The sequence below is a fragment of the Corvus moneduloides genome, chromosome 1 (assembly GCF_009650955.1).
Source record: "Corvus moneduloides isolate bCorMon1 chromosome 1, bCorMon1.pri, whole genome shotgun sequence".
Lineage (NCBI taxonomy): Eukaryota > Metazoa > Chordata > Aves > Passeriformes > Corvidae > Corvus > Corvus moneduloides.
The window spans coordinates 119,409,351-119,433,205 of NC_045476.1; the positions used below are offsets into that span (position 1 = coordinate 119,409,351).

The window sequence follows — 23,855 nt, forward strand, 5'->3', positions numbered from 1 at the left end:
AAAATGCAGCCAGCACAGGGAGTGGTTCGGTTCAGCTGATGCCACATAAACGGGCTGATCCTCCTGCCCATAGATAATATACATCTGAATCTTGACACCTGCTGTTGGATTGGAATTCAAAATGACAAACAGCAGGCCTTGAGGTCTGGAAATAAAGGCAACATAGGGGAAAAAATGTTCTCTGCCTGTTAGTAAATAATAAACTGCAGCAATAAAGACAAATTACGAGGATTGAGGAAAACGTGTAGCACTGTGGACATCAGACAGGTATTGGGGCTATGACACAATGGCAAACATGTCCAAATTCAAAGAGCAGGGTGTATCTAGCACCTATATTAACAATTTGCATATTTGTGTAACTACGAGCTTTTTAGTGTCCAGCAACATTCTGCTTAGCTACTTTTTTGCTACATTATGCTGTGATACTCATTGAACTAAATGTTGACTAATAAACTCCAATTTGTAATAAATGGTTGGGAAAAGACATTTATCCGAAATTCTGCTGACAACAAATTTCCCTTAGAAAATGCTTCCCCCTGACCTTCTCATCCCCCCCCCAAAAAAGTGTGTTTTATCTTTCTCACATTTTCCAGGCAGTTTTGTTATGCAGTTAATATCTTAAGGTTGTTCTGTGCTTATAGGTAGCTGACAGGTATGCCTAGCTGCTTAAACACTACTTTTGAAGATCAGAAGTAGTTTTATTATCCAGTTAACAGAAAGCATCTGTCTTCTTTTGGCTGCTTTATTTTTTTATTATTATTATTATTACTGTGAAATGTGTAATGTGTGTTCTCCAGGCTTACTTTACTTTCCTCAGCCTCCATCTCTCCCAAGGCTGACTTTCTTGCTTTAAGGATCAGCTCATAGGAAGCTATTAAGCCAAAGTTTGTTTATACTTGATTGGCTTTAACACTTCACTCCATTTGTTCTCTCATCTCACTTTCCTTCCACTCTTATTAGAAGCAGGATTGCTCTAATGAAAATATAGTTCAAAGAGACAGGAAAAAGGGGAAGAGATCTGAATTCTCCTCATAGCAGATGTCCTAATGCAATATCCATGGAAAAGGGAAATGACTTTTAAACAAGTAAACGAACAACCTCAATGGTGTAATTGAGGGCGAGTATATGTGTTGGGTGTGTTTACTTGGTGAGAGATGCTCTTTCATTTGACTTAAGTATACAGACAGCTTAAAAGTTTGAAATCAAGATCATTCTCTGGTCTGGTTTATTTCTCCTTGAACAATCAGAATCTAGGGATTTCTACAACAGAGAGCTGTCTGCACAGTGCATTGCATTGAGTGCAACTCCAGTGTTGCAGAAGATTACAACCAAAGAGGTGGGAACAGGGTGGCCCCTGGTGTTACTTTACAGCTGAATTTGGCCTTGCTGTTACTGAACCTTTCTAGGTATTTTTATACATTTTATAAACCTCTATATGTTAAGCACCAGTCTCTAGCACACTGGAATTTACCTTGGCAAAACCAGATAGCACTTACAGATAAATTTTTCTTCACTAATAGAAAAAAAATTATCTAAATGTATCCTATTGAGGGTTCAGTCATTGCTACCAAGTCAACCAATACCAACTGATCAGGACATTGAGTGCCCAGGGCAGTGGTTTGTGGGCAGACTCCTCCCTCAGGCACTGTCCATCGCAAAGCCCAAGCATCAGCCAGGGGCTGCATTATGTCTTCAAAACAGGAGCATAACCTTTGTGCCAAAAACTTTAAAAAAAATGATTTGCAGACCTTCTGCTGGTCCTATCCCAGGAGGGGATTTCACCCAGCACGATTTAGGATGACAGGACTGGTCCTTCAAAGCCTCACAAATGTCACTGGTTTAACTCCTTCCAGCTTCCTTCAGCTACAGTTTTTCAGCTTTTTGTAGGTCTGTTGGTTCACTCTTTGGCTCTTTTAGGCATGGTACTAATTTACTTTAAAATAGTATCACTTAATCATCTATATTGTACTTTACTTATTTGCCTGCTTTTAAATTACAGCAAGAATGATAATGCAAATATCTTGAATTTTTTGAAGTCTGTATATATGAAAATTTTCCTGACTTTACATCCATTAAAATTAAATTTATTAAAAAAGAAATCTTGTAATTACCTATAAATTCATTGAAGTTCACTGATAAGTAGCAGAAAAATACATAGTTCATTAAAATTCTATTAATTGAAATGTTCTACTTATTAATAAAATTTGACCCGCTTTCTCCTATTTAGGAATGCTTTTTCCTACTCAGCTTTTGAAAGCCATCCTTTTGGTTACAGCTGAAAATGTAAGATCTTTTGGTTACAGCTGAAAATGTAAGATTCAGTTACAAATACAGCTAAAACCGTATTTTCAGTTCCACAATTTCCTCAAAGTCTGATGTATCTTGCCAAAATTGGGATGAAGAGAATAATAGTGAAATTTGCTATATAGAGGGGCTACTGAAAAAGAAAAAAAAATAGTCTTCTTTTAACTAGCTTTATTCACTTCTAAACTTAGCTTTATTTGTATTGCTTTATTATTTGCTTAGGTGCAAATTTAACTGTTTGAAAGCTCCCTATATGCCAGTTCAACTCTCAGTTACACCAAAATAATGATAACGAGGCCTTCTACATTGGTAACACGTGGCAGAGGGTTTGTGTAAGTTTTCTAAAAAACACAGGGTCAATGTGGAAGAAGTTTACAATAAACACCTTCTTGAGAATTCTGGGTTTTGCTGCTCATTCATACAAAATTTACTATGCCATTTCCTTGTTGGATAAGCCCAAATTGAGACAAAAAGGGATAAATAGATGAGATCTTGCCTGAACTACAGGTTTTAGATGGATGCCTGGCATTCAAATATAGCACTCATTAAAAGAATGCTGACTGTTTGCTCAGTAGAAATGAAATACTTCAGTATTACAGCAAACATAGCCAGGGGGCTTTACTGAACTCTCAGAATATAAAAATATAAAGGTTATCAAAAGATGTAATAAAAAAAACCCCTATGACTATGTCTAGATTAAGGGAGGAAGGAACAAGTTACATTCTTTTTTTATTTCCACTGCTGTTTCTTGAGAAATGCAATGGGACAAGTAATTTAATTATATATGTGCCATACTTCCTGGTCCCATTGGCCAAAAAGCAAAGTCTTTCAGAAATTGTCATCATTTGAAGGAGCTAATTTCCTCTCATACTGGACAGTAATTCTCTAACAATTCTGGTCTTTTTTCTTTTCTTCCCACCATAGTAAGAGTTTGGTAATAGTTGTGACAAATACGCACACACAAAAAGCTGACACAGGTAGACAAAAATATGGAGGTGAAAACAGCGCATCCCTTCTCACCACAAGTGCAGTAAATTGTAAACCAGAGGTATTTGATTGGAAACATTCTATGTAAACCACAATAATCTCATGCACTGGTCCACACAGGGTAATGCTGGACCTCAGGGATGGTCTCCCTCCTTCCTCCGGACTAGTGATATCACCACAGCAACGAGCCACAGCAACTGCTACAATCCAGCTGACCAACAAACCATCTAGTACCAGTCTGCAAGGGAGTCTGCAAAAGATGTTTCAGAGCTCAGTAATTAGTAAATAAACAAATTCCTAAACAAAATACTGTGCCTTGTGCAATAGTGACCGATTTATTTTCCCCTGCTATAGCTTCAGCCAACCTAAGAAGATACACTTAAAACTTATTAAGCTATTCAGGAAACAAGAGCATGAAGGCTGAGACTACCAGCAGTGTTAAAATTCAGTACAAAGTGGAAGGCAATGGGAAGATGCTGGGATTTTACTGTGCCCCACAAGTCCTTCCTTGTGTTGACTGGATGGGCTGGAACATGACTAATCCTGATATAGGCTCTGTGGGACAGCACCTGGGGAGGTGCTGCAGGACACCAGGTGAGAGCCAGGCAGCAAGTTCATGCCATCACACCAATGCCCTCATTCCCAGTGGCACAGAGCAGGAAGGGCATGAACATGACCTTGTCCTCACTTCTGCTCCAGCCAGCAAAGCTGAACTGACATAAAGAGCATACTACATCCTTATGAGAGCCACAGAGCTCCTGTAAAATCCTTGGAAGAAATTTTGGATTAATCAGTCAGGGTTTCTCTAGGGGCAGCAGGACAGGCTTTCCATTCCCAACACTTTGGTTTATAAAAATGGCCTAGCTTTGAATTTACCTTCTGAGATAGTTGTCAAAAGAGCCTTAGGAGATGAAATAGAATTTAAAAGGGTGGCGACTGAATTTTCTCTGCTGTTCACCAGTATTTACACCACACTATTTCTCTCACTTTCTTTCTACCTCTTTACATGTCTGTTTTCTGCTGTGCATTTTTTCTCTTAATGTTTATCTTTTTGGACGATATAACCATTTAAAACTACTTCTCATGTAAGTACCCTTTTTCTTTGATAAGCTTAGTTACCTTCCATGGACCTTTCATATTCTGCAACCTTTTAGAGATGAGATAAATACACTAAGCATGCTATTAAAGGCAAGGACATACCATTTAATTGATGAAAATAATAAGTTTTCAATGTTATTCTCTATACTCTTCCTAATGCCAATTTTTGTTATACCTGCCATGCTCATTTTGGATACACTTATTGATTTGTTTGAAACTATTCCTAAATATTTCCCTTGAGATATTACACTAATTCCATACATTTTAGATGTGATTGAAAAGCTTGAATTCTTCCTTTCCTCTCAAAAAGCTAATATCATGATAGCATAAAATGTAAATTATCAGGCAATGGTCTGTTCTGCCTGCCATGATTTCTCTCTTTTTCCCCTTTGTTACGATACTTCTATTTTACCTCCCAATTCTTCTTTGACTTAACCTAATTAATTTACTTTTTTGTATACAGTGTTGAAAACCCTCCACCTCCCTGAGTTTTAGGTGTATATATGTATACATATATACAAATGTGTGTATATACACACATTGGACTGCACTGTATAGCTCTCAAACACTTGCTATGGTTTCCCAATTCTTCATCAGTTTTAATTTGCCATCATAGCCAAAGTTGCAACCCTGCTTTAATAAAGTCTGTATCAGATCAGTTTCATTTCAGAAGAAAGCAAGAAAAAAAGTTTTCACCTGAAAATTTTTGAAGGATTCTTGAACACAAGTTAGAAGAACATAATTAACTGTCACAAAATCCAAACTAGTTCTACCAACCAGGTACAGTTCATATTTACACTTAATATTATTTTTAATGATTCTTACTGATTTTTCTTCCTAGTGTTGACATATGATCCACTAGTCTGTTATTTCTATGAGCTGTATTTACTACCCTGTTTTTTCCCTTTCTAGTACATTTTTGTCCATACTGCAAAATCATTGCCATATAGAGGGGCAAATAGTATATTTACTAGTATTTTAGTTACTTCATTCTTAAGTTCTTTAGTGGTTTTGAATTTGTGTAAGTCCCAGTGATGCACTGCAATTTAATATCCCCTCTTTTTTATTTCTCTATTTCTGTCCATTCTTCAGTTTTATCACCTGAAAAAATGCAAACCCAGGATAGATACTTCTTTATCACCCACATCAGAGAAAGATACACACTGAAAAATAAAGTTTTGTGAAACGTGTTTTTAGTCCTCATCTTTCCTGCCTGCTGAAACCTCTGGCCATGCCTTAGCTGTTCTTCTCTTATTGTATCTAATCACTTGTGTAATGACTTGCCTGTTACTCATCTTCTATCAGCTCAGGGTAGTGAAAGACCGTTCCTAAATGTGATTCCCCATATACCAGCACAATGCTGCTTTACTCTACAGATAGGTCATGACTGGGCAGCTATTTCAGCTCTGGATCTGCCTTGAACAAAAGTTTTCTACAAACTCCACCTGGCAGTAGTAGTAGTAGTGGTATGTATAGGTCCAGAGGCAACAAAAAGAGCAGTCACAAGTCATACTCATTTAAAAGTTCTACAGTGAGTTAGAGTCGTAAGTCATTTAAGGGCAAATAATCCCACCACCTAAATTTTCTCTAAGTACAGTCAAAATATTGTAGCATTCATATCTTGTATTAAAATCTCTGGGGTAACAAAATGTACAAAATCTTCAGACACACAGACCTTACTATCAATATAATACATAAAGCCTCTCGTTTCCCTAAGGAGTTTAATTACAGGTTCTCAAGTAAAAAAGGTTGAATGAGTTTCATCCTAGGCAGAAGTAGGTCATTTGATAAACGTTGTCCTTCCAAGTCTATACAGAATATTTGTTTCCAAAAAAAGTCTCTCCTTGAGGTTAACTCTACCATAGATCAGTTTTATTAAGTAAACTGTTCGCTACAGATAGCCCCTTAAGTTGAAGAGTATCCACATATACAAGAAAATGTTTCAAACACCCCATTTCAATTTCAACAACTAGGCTATAATCTCAGCAGATGCACACAGTAACTGTCAAGTTTTGCAGCTTGCAGAGTTATTGAATAAGCAGTTAGAAGCCTGTACAACTATCTGTGACAAAGTTGATCATCGCTAAGAAAATCCATGTGCATCTGAAAAAATGCTCAATGGCATAACCTGTAGCATGTCTTTCCTATATATTGACAGTGCCTACCTGGATATTGTATGTTAATAAACCATTAAAAAATACCTTGCTATTGGAACTGTAAAGTGTTGAGACTCATCTGTTTAAAGAGAACAAAAGGGTAATTTAAGCAAGCTGCAGGATCACTTTCAGTGCTCTTGCAGGACAAAGGAAACAACTCTCATTGCACCAACTAATAGTGCCTGAGTTTTCTAAAGTCAGAGAGGCTTCTGGCAGGTTTAAAATGACATATACAAGACAAAAACATCTTTTACATCCTGTAAAGCTCTACTAATTTTGGAGACGGTGTTGACCAGTCAACCTACTCAACAAGGAACAGAAGATGCCTGTGATGCTCTGTGATGCATGGGAGGCTGCAGAATCTGGTATGATCCTCCCTCCTGGAGAGTGTGTTTCCTGCCACGCTGTCTCATGATCTTTCTCCACACGTACCTCATTTATACGCCCTGCTTATTTTGTTCCTCTTTTACCAGCAAGCTCTCAACAGGTGTATCCTGCGTAACAGGGAAGGATTGGGACCCAAATAGCTTCCTTCAGACCAAACCTAACAGCTGTCTTCTTTCAACAGCAGACCAAAACTCACAGTTCAGTGTCAGCCAATTTTAATTTATTTTTGTAGTGTAAAATGAAATTTGAATCATTAACTCTCACATTTGTCCAGCACTGGCACTAGCCTTCTTTGCCCAGGGGCTCATGTTCATGGGAAGCCCTCTTTACCTGCAGTCTCTCTGTGTAGTGTCCCCAGATCCTGTCTCCTTTCAGCCTAGAGTTGAACAACAGCAATGGTGATCACCCCAGAGGATAGGGAAAGAAAGTTTCTCTGGAAAAAGATCAGAAGAAGTCCCATCATGCTGTACTGACGCCTATTAGCTGATTTTAGCAATAAGCTTCCAGCTTATTTCCCACTGATCACATAGCTGTGTAGCCACAGAAACAGCACTCAGTACATCCAAAGAAAATCAGGGAGCATCTGAGCAGCAGTCCCTGCATCATGACCAAATCCAGTGCAGCTTCACTGACAAGAGACTCAGGGTAAGAATGAAGAAACGAGTTCACTATCACCTCAGTTGTCTCAGCAAAGGTTCACAGAAGCATGAAAATCAAACTGTGAGGTTTTATTTCTGATCACTGGAAAGATTTGGGCTTTTGAGCTGCACGTCTGGCCTTTGCCCAGGTGGTAGCACCGAACTTGCCATCCTGTCTCTCACTACGTGTGTATATATGGGATGGATGCATCAGTACTAGTTTTTGTTTGTACACTGCTACACCCTATTTCATGTTTCTAAACTCATGTCAACATTTTCTAACCTTAAAACACTCAGTTTTTAAAAATCTGCTCTCCTTGGTTCATTTTTCTTTGACAATTCTAACTCAACATTGTTACTAAGAAATCTCAGCTCCTCCTGTCCCTTTCCCTCTCTCACACATGCATGTGGAGATGGCATCTTACATATGGGCGCTTTAACATTTTTAAATTCCAGGACAGAGTTATTCTCTTTATTCATGAACACTCCCCTGAATGCCTGCATTAAGAGTTGCCAACTAAACCGGTTTTGTTCCATCTGCTGTGACCATTTTCCAGCACTGTCTCTCTGATTCACCAGCATCCCTCCTCACCGACTCCAATCGGGAGGTCTGCAAACAGCAGGGCAGAGGCTGCGGGTAAAGGGAGGAGACAGAGCTCTGCAGACCTGAACAGGGGTTAAGGAAAATGTGGTGGGCACTTAAAACAGGGCGGATATGGCAGGGTCTGAATGCCACTCCTGAGCCTGGAAGGTGCATTTAATGGGACTGTAAAACTCCCGCAGCATCGTACCTTGGGATAAATTACAGCTCACCCTCAGCATCACCTTTCTGCGGTGCTTACTGCCATTATGTGCTGGCAGTTCAGTAGGCTACAGAGCTACCAATATACGTTTGAAAAACACTTTTATACATTTTTTTTTATATTGATGCTTACAAAAATGGGGAAAAACGCAAGAAAAAGATGCTTATTTTCAAACTGCTACAAAATTCCCTAAAATAATGAACAATTTAAAATGTAAGATAATTCAAAGCAATAAATTTTGACCTACAATCCATTTATGTTGTGATCTGTTTTTTCTATTGTTCATAAACAAAGTAATTTATATAAAATCAAAAGGAACATAAACTCATATAGCTATCTCCTGTTCTTCATGTCCAACAGAAGAAGAGGTGGGTTGGGATATAGCCTGTTCCTTAGAGCTGACTGGTCTATAATTGTAAGCCTTAAATCCTGTAATCAGGTTCAGTAGTAGAACCCTGCACCTGCAGAAAGCCTTGCTGGTCTGCTAGCAGCTATCCTTAAGGACGAGATCATCCTGGAGCATCTAAAGATTTAAGCTAAACAAAATTTGGTTTCAGAATGAAAGTTCATTCTCTGCATATAGTTGGAAAATATAAAAGAAAGCGGAGGAAAATTCATACATTAGGTCTGTGGTATCATGAAAATCAATGGAGTCATTTCAAATTAGTAATGACATAAAAGTAATCTGAACTTGGCCTTTGAGTTTGCTAATACTGTGTAAATTCTATATTTGAGAGCTATCCTGCAGTCATCTTGGCCCTTCTTTTTTAATGGAAAATTCTGCTTAAAGTCTACTGATACAGCTCGAGCCATTACCTTATAACTTCTTTTTAAATCAAGACTAATTTTTACGGTCCATATTTGTGTTTACACACGGAGATAGGAGAGTGGTGAGGAGAAATTTGTTTTCAAGTTGCCAATCAATAAATAGCTCCAGCTAAAGAAAATATGCAGAAAATAAATTTTAAAAATACACCATAAAAATCATGTATACAGTTAGAAAGGGTATCTTACTAGAGATACTAGTTCCACACCTCCTTATGTTGGTGTGTACCAACTATTAAAAGTCAACATTGTCAACCATTTGGCATATCTGTTGGCCTAACCTGTTTTGTTTATACAGTGTCTCTAGGCTAGGCTTAATTTCACTGCTTTCATAAAGTGCAGCTTGGGCTTAATGAAAGAAAACCTGCAATGGTAGCAGAAACAATCTGAAAAGTTGCAGAAGTGAAATACTTGCTAGGTTGCACACAGGAATACCTTAAGCATACAGGAATACCTTAGTGTCTGTTGCCCCATTCTGGACCTAAAATGGCTGTTTTGCAGGGAATGTTGTTGCCTGGTGACCAAAAGTGCATCTCCTAGGCCACAGAAGGATGTGAACATTCAGAAATTGATTTGTTCCTGTTGCTCTTGAGGAGACCATACCCGTAAAATAGATTAAGCCAACACATAATCATCTATGCATTCTCCTTGCTGGCATGCTTAAACTTGATACTGAAGACAGGCCTGTGATTTTGAGCTACTTATCAACCAGGCAAGGGAAAAACAGAATAATACCTTGTGCACTACTGCCCACAGAATATGAAAGTAGACCAAGCCTGAGCTACTGTGAGACTGCAAGACACCCTGCTTCAATTAAGTCTGTGTTGTACATCTAGCCTGTTCTGGTGCAACCTCCCAGTTGCTATCAGGCTCTCTTTCTTTCATTAGAATCAAGTAGTTAATTAGCCCCAGCCTGTCCTCTCTCCTTCTCTCTTTCCCTTTAACGCAGCAGTAATGATGTCTAATTACCAGCAGCAGTGGATTACAGCACCATCAGGAGCAAATCTCTCTGGCTGACAGCAAAGCTGAGCAGCAAATCTTAAAGCTTCAAGGAGAGAATAATTCCTAACAAAGTATTTGAATATTTGCTTATTTTTGACCAGCTTGTGACTGTAGAGTCCAACTCATAATTTCATCCATCCTGTTATGCACAGGGAGTGCTCATGCTGCCAGCGATTAATTTTGAATTGAAATTACTTTTACCTATGGTGAGATCAAGTGATGGACAAGAGGGAGAGCCTCACAGTTTGGGGCTCTGCTACCATTTGGGGCTCTCTCTGAGGACTGGACAGGCCCAAATGTATGGGACAACCATGAGAGAGGGGAGAAGAAACAACCAAAAACAGTGGGGATGTTTCTAAATGATCACAGATTAATAATTAAGAGATAAATAAATGAGAAAATGGGCTTTTAAGGCTTACCAACAATTTCCGTCTGATGAAAGTCCGATTTTTTTCCCTGTAACTTATCATTCCCATCTGGGTGAAACTCTAGGCCTCTTGAAGTCAATAGGAGCTTTGCCATTGACTTTCTCTGGGCCAGGGGCTGCATCCCTGTTCTGTCAAACATGTTCTTTCTGAGCCGTCAGTGCCCGGCAGGCACTGCCCTGGCCCTGGCAGTAGCTCATACAAACCACTGCCACCCTGCGGGCCTGCTTAAATACTCCTCTGCCTTTTGTGGTGGGATAGTCACACCAGATTCATGGGGTCAGGAGGGGCTGGCATTTGTTTTTCAGAGCTGAATGTTGCCGAGCATCACCCTTTCCCATTTATGCTGGACAACAACAAATTTCTCTTGGCCAGAGGGAGGAAATTGTACCTACATAAAGGACCTCTTCTGAAAAGGTCTATAAGTCATTGCTCAGGTTATATAGAGATATTCAGGAATTGCTTACAGATAGGTCATGCTAACTTTTCCTTTCTTGATTTCATTAGCAACCCTAATTTTATTAGAATTCCTCCTTGGTTGCTTTAGCTATCTGAAGAGAGTTACTCCTATAGGAATATAAATACACGTATATGGACATACAAAGACATTCACAGCCAAGGGTGTGATTCCCACAAATGTACAACGATAAGACCTGCAGGATGCTTGAACTCTCACTGAAATCCCTTGTGGGAAAAAATAAAAACAAAAATTGATTCTGTGTTCTTAAAATAGAAAACAGGATGGAAGGTGGGACTCCAGGCTTTCATGGCCTAACAAAGATGAGACAAAATAAACAAGCGGATGATCACTGAGTCTTGTGTTTCAGAGGACCAGAAAAGCACTTAATTTTTAAATTCCATCATGTAAAATTAAGGTTATCCTGTTTATTTAGTAGCACAGTCAATATCATTTTAAAAAATACTGAATTTGCTTACAGTTTTGAACCTTCCGTGAAAAGGATAGTCTTGGGAATAAACAATCTTCCCACTGGCCCTTCAAAATAATTATTTCAGTGAGCAGAAGCGATGTTTAAAAATACCAAGCTAATTGGAGACTTCTGCTTTAGGCAACCTTTTTGTTATAAATTGTATCTATGGTACTCTCTGGGCTCAGAGACGAGCAATCAATCTTCTAACAGTGAAACAGAGATCTGCCAAATCATCTGAATCTATAGGCAGACGTGGAACACTTCAGTGAATAAAAACCACAGAGAGGGAAAAAAACTCTGTCCAGAGCTTCTCTTTTACTTTCAATCTTCATATTAAAGATCTCCTTAAAATTAATTTCCCACTTCTGCCTCCTCACAGCAATGACAGCGCTGATGACAAGGGGGCAAATACAAGCCAGCCCCTGGGAATGCCCAGGTTTATGACTTCAGCAAGGCAAAGAGAGGCAGATTTCCCCGGCAGCCTACGTCACAACCCAACCCAGAATACTTTCCAAGAAGCCCCCTTTGCTGCGCCACCCAGCAACCTTCCCGTTAGGTCCAGATAAGCCGCCACTCCAAGAAAGAAAATAAAAAAGGAGAGTATTGCTCATCCAAGCCAAATGCCCAAGCAGGAATATTTTTAATTGCCGGGTTTCCTTTCTCGGCTCCCCCTCCACACCCGCCCCACGCACAGACAAAAGAAGCTTAGCTTGCGTGACCCAGCGCATAAGAAGTAAGAATAATGATACATTAAGAGAGTTCAATAGGCAAAACCTACTTGCAACCAACAGTCCCCATCTTCTTAAATAGGAAAATCTGTCGCTCCTACCACCACCAAGCATAATAGCTCTCCTGCTGTCAGACCTGCGCCCAGCCCGCAGCGCCAGCGCCTGCCGGGGATGCCACGCTACCCTAGCGCATCGAACGGAGTGCTGAGGGGCTCCTGCGACCCCAGAAAGTGTCACAAAATACACCCTTCCCTCGGTCATGCGGAACCCCGTCCTCCCTTTGTTGAGCATCCTCTCTCTCCCGCCGCCCCTTACTAGCGCAGCCGGCGCTTCACAGCTAAGCCGGGCACATTCGTGGCCGCTCGGCGGCGGCGCCAGGGCTGCGGGATAACAATAAAGAAAAAAGGATAAAAATAAAATAAATAAATAAATAAATAAATAAATAAACCCCAACAGATATCCCGGGGAACCACCGCCCGGCGCCGCGCCTGGCTTTGTGCCAGGCAGGGTACCCCCGTGCGCCATCCATCAGCCCCGCCGGCGGCGGGGGCCGCTGCCCGGGGCGGCCGGGCCCGGCACAATGGCCGGAGCGGCGGCGGCGGCGGGACAATAGCACACCCCAACCCCGTCGCAGCGGCCCGGGGAGCACGGGGGGGACGAGGAGGACGAGGAGGAGAACGACACCGACCCGGCGGGGTGCGTTGTGCGCACGATCGCTTTAAATAAAAGGACCCACAAAGACCTCGGCGGTGTATAATGTGACAGGCAAACGCAACATGGTGATGATGACTTGGGGGAAGAGGGAGGAAGGAGCCAACTGTGGCTGCGGCTCCCCCTGCGCCTCTCGCTCCCGGAGCGGGCTGCAGCGGCCGACATAGAACAAGGAAGACAATTCTCTACTAACCGTGGTTTTGACTGGCACGTACAGCACTTGCTTCCCTCCTCCAGCACCACCACTGACCTCGTCCGAGTTGCCGAGCTGGAAGCCTTTAGATTTGACCCAGAATTTGAATTTGGCATTATCCGTGGAGCTCGACTCGGAGCCGTTCAGGAGCTGGACGATCCGGTCGTATTTTTTACGGGTCACCGTCTTGGTTTTTCCTGAGTCCCCGTAAGTCCTGAGACACCAGTCCTGAAACTGGCGGTACATGTCCCGGTCGCTGCTCTCCATAATCTCCTAATACACACACGCACACATGCACACGCCGGGGCGCACACACACACACACGGACACGCACACAGACACGGGCAGACACACGGACACACACACGCCGCCCCGCAGCGGGCCGGGGTGCGGGGCCGGGCCGCCCCGCCGCACTTTGCACCTGTTCACCCAGCGCTCATGAAAAATGCATCCACCTCCGAGCCGGAGCGAAGGAGGTCCCGGTGCAGGCAGATCCCAGCGGATTTTTCTTTTTTTTTTTTTTTTTTTTTTTTTTGTTGGGGGGGGGGTTGGGGGGGGTGGGGGTCGGGAGGGGGGTGGGTAGGGGGGGCAGCAATCAATTCAATAGTGTGGCAATGTTCTCCTTCATTATTTTTTTTTTTCACAGGAGGCAAAAAGGATCTGGTGGAGGTTCCTCTTATCCTTCCACTGTACGTGATCAGTCTCTTTAATAATTGTGCAAGGCAGGACTATCCCACTGGCTCCAGCAGCGTCTTACCCGGAGAGGGTTCGGGTGGATAAATAATTAAAATCCTATCCCTCTGCTTAGCGAAGAGAAAAGAAAATATTGACTCGGATCCTTCTTCTTTTCCATACATCAGCTGCACCCGGATTCACCCCGGATAGTGCAGGTGAAGAAGAGGCAAAAAAAAAAAAAAAAAAAAAAAAAAAGAAGGGAAAGAAGAGAAAAAGCCCACCCTACTCCGCCCCGGCAGCCCTCGGCTGTCTTCTCCGAAGGCTTTCTGAGCTTTCTGTCTCTGTCCTGGCGAGCTGTGCCTCTCCCCAAAGCCGCCTCGCCGCGCAGGATGGAGGAAGCACTGAAGGGCACACTGGTCTCTTTGCTCCCCCTTTATTCCAAGGCTGGGCAGCTTTGCTTCAGATATCCCCGCTCCGGGCATGAAGGTACTGGAAGGAAAGAAAGTTCTTACCTGCTATTTTCTAAGCCTAATGCATCCGATCCGCGTTTAAAAGAACATAATTTTTAATTTTAAAAAAATGGTCTGTGAGAATTTCACTTCCTCATATTGAGTCCCATCGAATTTTCATACGCCCTTTCAGGAATTTTCCTCTATTTATTTACTTAGCAATCCCAGCCGATGGAAGGGGGAAAAAAATAAAAAGAAAAAGAAAGAAAACCCATATATATGAGATAGGTTTGGATATTGGACCGGAGGAGAGATCAGTCCCAGGAGGATGTTGGTACAGGAAAGGAGGCGGCTCTCGTTGCTCTGCCAGTGCAATGATGGTGCTCACACATGTAGGACTCCTCGGGTGCGGGGTATCCTTTGGTCTCTGGACTAAACTGGCTACAACGCATTCAAGTAAGTTTGCGTGCGGATGCTGAGCATAAACCCCCTTTTTGTAAAGGGGGAAGAAGAAGAAAACAGACAATCCTGATTTTTTTTTCCCCCTCCCTTTGCCACAGCTTCAGTTCACGCCGGAGATCTCCGCGCTCCCCCCGGTCTCCCCCGCCGCGTCAAGCAGGACAGCCCCTCCGCCGGGGGGGAAGGCTCCGCCGCTGCGCTTCCTCTCGTCGCCTCTCCGCGGCCGCGCCCGCCCGCGCCTCCGCCATCCAGCGCCCGGCTCCGCGCCCCCGCTCCGCAGCCGTGCGGCACCTCCGCGGCTGGGGCCCGAGTCCGGCCCGCGCCCGGCCGCGGGAAGCGCGCCGGGGCCGCCGCTGCGCTCCGCTCCGCTCGGCTGCGCCGCTCCGCGCTGCGCTCCGCGCCGGGCTGGCGGCGGCGGCGCACCGGGCCGGGCCCAGCGCCGCTCCGCGCCCCCCCCCCGCGCCCTGATTGGCCGCCGGGACAAAAGTTTCTGTGGCGACGGCGGCGCGGCGCGGTGACGGGCAGCGCTGTCCCATGTCGGGATGCGCCCGCCTCCGCGGGCGCGGCGGGGCGCGGGGGACGGTGCGCACCCGGCCCGAGCCGACGGGGGGTGGGGGGGATGCGGCGGGGGGGAGAAAGGCGAGGGCAGCGTTTCCATGGCGATGTCTCCGGGCGCAGCCCCCCCCCGCCTCCCCGCGCGCAGACGGAGCGAGCGGATCAGCTGACACTTCATTAGCTGAGGACCTAATTATTGCTTATTGGAGCAAGAAACGCGCGCAGGGCCGTGGCGGGGGGCTGGCGGCCTCCGCGCCCCCGGCGGACATCCCCTCCGCCACCTCGCCCGCGCTGCCGGCGGAGCGGAGGAGGAGCGGCGGTACCGCGCACTTTGCGCCGCACCGGCCGGCGGGGCCGCGGCGGGCCCGGCGGGGTCCCTGCGGGACACGTGGCCGCCGCCGGGCCGGGCTTTCCTTCGGAAACGGAGAGCGAAGCCGCTCCGCCGCCTTCCCTGCGGCTCGGCCCCCGCCCGGCGGAGCGGAGGGGCCGCGCTCCCCCGGGGCGCCCCTATCCAGCGCTCCCCGCGTGTCCCGTCGCCTTCGGGACCCTCCGCGCAAGCCGGCTCCGGGGAGCGCAGCCCCGCGTTGGGCCCCGCGGGCGGGCGGGGGCTCGGCCGGCCGTGCCCGCGGCATCGCACCCCGCGCTGCGGCGGGCGGCGAGCAGCAGCCGCCCCGCCGTTCGGCGCTCGCTGGGCGGGAGGGGAGCCCAAAATCCACCGCAACCCAAACACGTGCCGTTTCCGGCTCAGGTCGCTGAAATGAAGAGGGCTACGGGGTTCCCGGGCTGTGCTTCGGGTGTCTTCTGCAGAAATCCCACCTGTGTCTGGGTATCCAGTCACGCGGGGCCTGGAAGGGCCCAGTGGAAAGGCAGCTGTTTGTTTTTCCTGCCCGGACCTGGGCAGTAGCGAGCACCCTTCACTTTCACTCCCTTGTGTCCTGCGGAAAAAGGCTTCCATGGGCTGTCGCGCTGTTTACACCGAGCCTGGATTTCTAGTGCAAAAGCCGAAGGTGCTGAGAGAACCAGGAGAAGCCCTTCCTTACACACCCCAGCCAGGACATGCTGGTCCATTGGGCTGGCACTGCACATGGGCACCTCAACCCGGCCTCCATCTCCCCAGCTAACCCAGCTCACATGTACCTGTCCTCTTCTCTCTCCCCTCTTCCTTTCCCCCTCTTTCCCCTCTCCCTCCAGTCCCATGTTTGCTTTTCTGCTTTCTTTCTGTAAACACCTCAGACACAGGCAAAGCTAGGACAAGACTATTGGAGGATGTTTATGTTGCCAAAACCTTTCATGCAGTCTGTAAAATCTGAGAGGACAAGCTGGCACAATGGGCAGAGAAAAGTAGGACTTAGAGATAACCCAAGGAGGCTTGAGGCTTTTTATTGGCCCCAGGGCCCATAAATTATCTTGGCAGCCCCATTTTAGTGTTAGAGAAGCACGGGACTCCCGTCCATCACAGGATCTAGAGGCAAGGCAGTAACAAAGGAACTGCTGTGCAGAAGGGGAGCAAGGGGAACCTCGCTGAACTCTTACGCAGCAGGCTTTATGAGATGTAATATTACTTTAATGTGCCATTAGATCTACATTTAGAAAAAGGGTCGTAACATGGATTGGGCTGCATGGCTAAACAATTCTGTCAGATAATTGTTCTCAACCCAGCCTCCTGCTGAGGGTCTCAGTAACTTCCGTATCACACTGATACTGTGCTATGACTGAATCCAAAGCACGCACACAAAGCAAGGGGGATAAAGGAAGATGTGACAGAGCCAGGAGTGACAATCCAGACAGTTATAGCATGGATCAGTAAAATGCTTGAAATATGCAGGAGTGGTTTAGTAGATCAGAAAATAATTCCATAGCCAGGAGTATCACTTTGGATCATGTAAAGAGCCCTGTGCCTTCTCAGCAGAGACGTATTCCTAAATTCCGTGAAGTTTGGACCATGCCTTAAAGAAACCCAGAAATATTAATAATTTTTTCAAACTGTTTTGAGGCAGTAGAGAGAATCATAGAATTCTAGAATGGTTTGGAAGGAATCTTAACAATCTGAACTAGATGATCTTAACAATCATCTGCCATAGGCTGGGCCACCTTCCACTAGACCAGGTTACTCAGAACCCCATCCAACCTGGCCTTGAACACCTCCAGGTATGGGGAGCCCATAACATCTCTGGGCAACCTGCTCCAGTGCCTCACCCCCTTTATAGTACAGAATTTCTTTCTAATATCTAATTTGTCTTCATCTTAAGGCCATTCCTGCTTGTCCTACCACTACATGCCCTTGTGAAAAAAACATGGAGGAAAACCACCTAAGGGGTGAAGTGGGGATGGAGAGTAGAAACTCGGGTAATATTTAGCTCAGCTGGATTTCTTTCTCTGTTTTACAGTTGAGATTTATGATTCGTGTTGATGAAAGATACGGATGTTTCATGACTGCTTCCAGTAATCACTTGGCCAGAAGTCCTTGGAACATCCTGGAACCCCCCCAACCCTGCCAGACAATGGATCAGCACAGGACACAAAATTATGCTTTCCATAAATAATTGGTGATCTAAAGAAGGTCAGTTGCATGGTACATGACTTCACTTTCATATAAATATACATTGCAGAGTGTATTTGCATAACCTATACTCATTACATATGCATATATAGAGATTATATATATATTGTGTGTGTATAGTAATTTCAGCAGAATTTATATGGTGAATTTAGAGTGCAGATTTTTTATCTCCCGTTTTGAGATCTTCTGATACTCTGAAAGCATCACTATCAGATTATATTTAAATAAGAAAAATTACATGGGGTTAAGTTCACTGTCTGGTTTTAGGGTTTGGGGTGGGTTTTTTGTATCAGAATTAACAGAGTTTAATTAACACAGTCTGAAATCTCCTTGCAATGAAAAGGGCTTGCACAGACCCTCCCCCTGTCAAGAGTTCTAATGACACCCTGTTATTCAGCTGTAGCATCCTTGGGGAGAGGGACTGCATTGGTCCTTCGATGCCTCGGACTGAGGCTGTTCTGTGCTCTGCATTCTGCAGAACTCACTTGCCTTTGCCAGAAAATGAAAGTTTCTCTCTGGTGTGGAGACACCACATCCGTGCCTTGCTGGCCTGATTGCTCTGCAGCCATCCTGAAACAATACACCACCAACAGATGTGTGAACGTTTCCATTCAGTGGAATGAAGTGTTAGTTGCAAAACAGAGTTTTGGTGATTTGAATTGCCTCATGTGCATCAAGCTGTGAAAGAGGTTTAAAGTAAATCGTGAATATCATAAATATTGTATTTTTTGAATTATCAGCTCCAACAAGTCCACTGGCAATAGAAAGTGAAGACAGGCAGAATGGGGCCTGATGTCTCTCATTAGAGTTACCAGTGTTTCTAGATGAAATTACAATCTTGCAGTGACATGGAACTGAGTCTATGGAAAAAGCTGAGAGATATTTTCAAGTTTTTTAAACTTGCTGAAAAAAAGATTTTTGGCTTAAACCTGTCATCTGACTTCTGCCAAAGAGGAGTGTTTGGAAAACATGCACCATATTTCAGCACAGTGCTTGATATGGCACTACTGGATGGCTAAGGGTAGCCTTTGAGGATATGAATTTCCTGTCTCTTGGGTTTTTTGTTCACTGACATAGTGAGAAAAAATTATTTTGACACTTCTGACTTGCCATGTCCGTGAGTTACGATGGAAAGCCCATTTCTGTGCAGACTGAAAATCATCCATGCTGAACTGACAGAAGATGTGCTGAGGAATAAAGAAACTGCAGCTCCAAATGGTTTGCTTTAAACTATGTACCTGGTAGCGCTTTTCCTCTCTTCTGGAGAGAATTTCAGTGGAAGTGTCCTGTCGCGTCCTTTACAGCCCAGTGATGACAGCAACAATTGAGCACTGCAAGCCCTAATGCTTGTGGAGGTAGAAGTCAGTGTTCCCACACTGCATGGCATTGACTGTGCTCTCTCCCTTTGGTCTCGCATCCATGGCAGAATCTCCTGAGTGGTTCGATAATCGGTCACCTGACTGCATTTAGGGAGGTAGGACTCTGCTGTGACACAGCTTCCCTGAGAAGAAAATAGTCACCATTCCACCTACTAATATTACTGGCAAAGGACAACTCTAGAAAGGTATCTTTAATGGTAACTCCAAGGTATTCGCTGCTTAGGAGGTCAGAAGGTGATTACTTGGTAGTACTAATGTGTGAAAGCTTCAAATGAATGAATGTTGCCTAGGTTTTGATTTATCTACTGAATGAGCTATCATGGAGCAAAGCCTAAACCATTAATTACTATTCAATATAATTCTTTTTCTACAAATTTCTTCCAGTTCCAATATTCTTCTCTATTTTTCTTAAGTTACTGCTGGTTTTGGAAAATTAAGAGGAGGTAGACCGAAGCAATGACTCAGAGATGGCTTATAAGAACATACTTGCTAAATATTTGGGGGAAAGAGGCTGTATGTTTCTAGGTTTATAAAGAAATGTGAGAATGAATTCATGAAATGTGGGAATGGTGTCATAGTTCTGGTTAGGATCTTTTCACATAGAGTGATGTTTATGATGCCAATGAGAATAATACTGGGATATATTCTGTCTTTATTTTTTAACAATCTTCTTTGGCGACATTTGGAATCTCTTGAGAAAATACTCAAACTCACTTCCCCTTCATGCAGTTAGAAAAATTCAGACTTGGCTTCATTCTACAAAGCTGCTTTGCTTTAAGTAGCAGTTCTGCAAAACATAACTTCACATATTTCTTTTAGTCTATGCTTTATTACTGAGAATATTTGCATGAAAACAGGGTCTTTGTTTAAAAGTTCCTGCTTCTTATTCATCACAGCTCGTTGAGTTGGAAGCAATTACGGTACCCTGTACAGAAAGCTCCGATCCCTTCAGAACAGAAAAATATAAGCAGGAATTGACAAACTTCTAAGAATCTAAGCTCTTGTTTTCATGAAAATGTCCTCATTTCCTTGGTAATAAAAAAGGAGAAGGGAGTAAGTATGTGGCACACAATGAAAAAAAAAGAAAAAAGAATGTTTCAAATGTCTTAAGGTTTGTATATGGGCACTGAAAATTTTTTATTGTCACAGTGACACCTTGCATTCAACCTTGCTTGCTTTCATCCTAAAGAAGAAGGTGTGCACAAAGGATTTTTTTTTTGTGTGTGTATAGTATTTTTTATTCTTTCTACAGGTAATGTATCTTTCTCAGCTACAGCAACACTAATATAAACCAGCTACTGGAATACCACCCAGTGTGTTGTCTAAACCAAGCCAGGACTAATAAGGCAGTGCTGTAAATGCTAGCAGTCTATCTCTGTTAGTGTTCTCAACTTCATTGCCATGGAGGGAGATGTGATAATTGGAAAATGTTCCAGAAAGTTTCAGATATGGTTCTACAGCCATTGTGTCAGGCACTAGTAGACAAAGTCAGCACTGGAACAGAGTGTGGTTAACCAGCTGCCATTGTCCTGCTTACAACAGGACAGAAACTAGGGAGAAAGCAAAAATGAAGAAGAGAATTTCTCAATCTGAAATATTTGGCAAAATACAACATTAATCCCTCACTGGTGTAAAATACCATCCAAATTTTACTTTTGCATTTGATCCATGTATTTGCATCAGCAGCATGGGGGCCTCCTGACTCCACAACATTATAGACAATGATAAATAAAGACCAAAACAGAAGAAATTACTGTTGCATCTCATTGTAGATATTACTTCTTTCACTATTTTCACAGAATCACAGAACCACAAAATAAATGAGTTAGAAGGAACCCACAAGGATCATCGAGTCCAACTCCTAGTCCTGCACAGCACCATCCCCAAGTCACACCACATGCCCAACAGAATTTTCCAAACGTTTCTTGAGCTCTGTCAGGCTTGGTGCTGTGACCACTTCCCTGGGGAGCCTGTTCCAGTGCCCAACCACCCTTTGGGTGAAGAACTTTTTTCTAAGGTTAAACCCTGCTGCCTTGTCCATGTCACTATTTGTGAGGTGACATCCTCATCTTCTAATGGGACCATGATATTTCTACTTCCTTCTGCCATTCATATATTTGAAAAAACTCTTTTTATTGTCTCCCACATTTCTGGCAGCTTCAACTCCACCTGAGCTTTGGCCACACAAATTTTCTCCCTACAGTGGCAAACAGCATCTCTGGATTCTTCCCATGTCACCTGACCTTGCTTCCATTGGGCATACACCTTCCTTTTTAGCCTTATTTCCAAGAGAACATTCCTGTTCAGCCAAGCTGGCCTTTTGCTTTGCCTGCTTGACTTCTGACTTTTGGGAATTGCCTGCTCCTGTGCCCTTTGGAGGTGATGTTTAAAAGGTGACCAGCACTGATGGACCCCAGCACCTGCAAAAACATTTTGTCAGGGAAATTTACTTACTAATTCCCTGAGCACACTGAAGTGTTCTCTCCTCATGTCCAGAGTTGAGGTTTTGCTGGCACTCTTCCTCATGTCAACAGAGATTTTAAACTCAATCTCTTTGCGGTCGCTGTGGCCAAGACAGCTGCCAATCTCCACTTTGCTCATGAGATCCACGCTGTCGACAAGCAGCAGATCAAGGAGGGCATCTTTCTGAGTCAGCTCCCTTAGCACCTGTTCCATACAGTTGTCATCCAGGTTATTTAGGAATCTTCTGGCCTGGGTTGTATCAGCTGTGTGATGCTCCCAGTTGATTTCTGGCAAGCTGAAGTCCCCCATAAGGACAAGGGCAGTTGACATGGAAGTGTCCCTTAGTTCCTCATAGAATAACTTGTTGGCATCATTGTCCTGGCTAGGAAGTCTATAGTAGACTCTCACGAAAAAATCCACATTATTTGTTTGTCCCTTGATCCTTATCCAGAGGCTCTCAACTGCACCATTGCCACCAAGTCCTTAACCTAATTGATCTTGTTTCACAAGTGCAATTTGCTTAGAGTACTTATCTTTTTTTCTTTTTTTTGCCACTGTGGTTTTTACTATAAGGTAGCCATGCTCTTTAAGTGAGAACACCCTGCGCATTTTGAGGTTATATGTGTAGGGTCCCAGAATGGTCATTGGAAAAGTGCCCTTTCATAGACTGATATGGTAGCTTTGTACTTGGTAACATTTAGATGTCCTCAATAAAGTTATCCTCAAAACAACCAAATTAGTGTTGTTAGCATCAACTTTAAGCAGCAGAACAGTATAAATAGTATCTGCCCTCACACGACTGCTCCCTGCTACCCAAATGCAGCTTATCTATCACACACTCCTTACACTAGTCTCTTTGCTCCTGCTAAACTGCTGAATAATTTTTACTGGGTGTATCCCCATCCTGAACAATAACAACAAATGAAAGATCGTTAATGTTAAAAAGTGAACACAAACAACCAAATTACTTAAATAATTCCCATGACAACTAGGAACTTATAAATAGAAGTGGGCTGCAGATCTCCATGACCTTAAAAAAAATCCTGTTCCAACTCCTCTGCTGTAGTCAAGGGCACCTTCCACTGGACCAGGTTGCTCAAAGCCCCATGCAACCTGGCCTTGAACACTTCCAGGGATGGGATATCCACAACTTGTCTGGACAACCTTTTCCAGTGTCTCAATGCCCTCACAGTGAAGAATTTCTTCCTAAAATCTAATCTAAACCTGCCCTCTTTCTGTGTACTGCTATTTCCCCATCTGTTGCTACGTGCCCTTTCCTGCTGTCTTGTAGCTCCCCTTTAGGTGCTGGAAGGCTGCTCTAAGGTCTCCCCAGAACCTTCTCTTCTCTAAGCTGACCAACCCCACTGTCTCAGACTGTCCTTATAGGAGAGCTGCTCCAGCCTTCTGATCATCTTCATGTGGGACAGTATCAAACGCTTTGCACAAGTCCAGGTGATGGCATCAGTGATTTGCATCATGTAAAATTGGTTCAGACCTAAGAAGAACTTTCGGGTTGTCTTGTAGGGTTCTTCTGGATGGCTGGGTTGGGTTTTTTGTTGGTCTCCAACTCTCCATGTGCTCTGCCTGACTGGGTTATCCCTCAGGAATGAGGAGAGGATCCCTGAACAAGGATGGTCCCTGCCACCCGTAGGGCAATGGGACACTGCCACAAAATAGGTAGAAAATTTTGGGGTATTATACGTAGAAATGCCCAGCACAGAGAGCCGGAGGTAGTCATCATTGTGTCCTGCAAATCTCCCAGCTTGGGAGGGCAGGCCCGGAGAGAACCTCCTCACAGGTCCCACCTCCTGTAAGTACCTTGTACATTTTAGTAAAGGATGGTCCAGAAAACAGCTGTTCCATATTTCCCACCCACTCTAGGACTCTCCCAGCCCTTTTTGTCAATCTGGAAACATACAGAAAGAAATAAAAGTCTGCGGTGGTTTTCCACAACAGGGATTTAGCTGTAGTTCTGATTTCTAACTGGCTGTGCCCTTCCCCAAGCAGTACAACAAAGAGACACTAAGATGACAGCACTCAGGAATTATACAAGGGATGAGCCAAGGATTGCCCCCCTGTGTCCCTCTAGAGATCTGCCAGAATCCTGGCAATAATCTATACCCAGACCT

General features: G+C 44.0%; 1 protein-coding gene and 1 long non-coding RNA gene across 6 annotated transcripts in view; one reads left to right on the forward strand and one right to left on the reverse strand.

Moving 5' to 3' along the window:
• The window catches only part of NOL4 (nucleolar protein 4), a 190,314-nt gene extending 176,605 nt beyond the window's left edge, over positions 1-13,709 (reverse strand). For 2 of the 4 annotated variants that reach the window (XM_032124492.1, XM_032124482.1), the window contains exon 1: positions 13,187-13,708. In XM_032124492.1, coding sequence (XP_031980383.1) covers positions 13,187-13,453 — 267 coding nt within the window. In that variant the 5' untranslated portion in view covers positions 13,454-13,708. Of the gene's footprint in view, positions 1-13,186 lie in introns of all 4 variants that reach the window. The other 2 variants (XM_032124476.1, XM_032124471.1) reach the window with 2 other exon arrangements.
• A 55-nt stretch (positions 13,710-13,764) lies between these two features.
• The window catches only part of LOC116451280, a 46,916-nt gene continuing 36,825 nt past the window's right edge, over positions 13,765-23,855 (forward strand). Inside the window, exons 1-3 of one of the 2 annotated variants that reach the window (XR_004243161.1) lie at positions 13,765-14,766; positions 17,712-17,884; positions 18,363-23,855. The exon at positions 18,363-23,855 is cut by the window's right edge and continues 2,196 nt beyond it. This is a non-coding gene — a long non-coding RNA (uncharacterized LOC116451280). The remainder of the gene's footprint in view (positions 14,767-17,711; positions 17,885-18,362) is intronic. The other variant, XR_004243163.1, reaches the window with a different exon arrangement.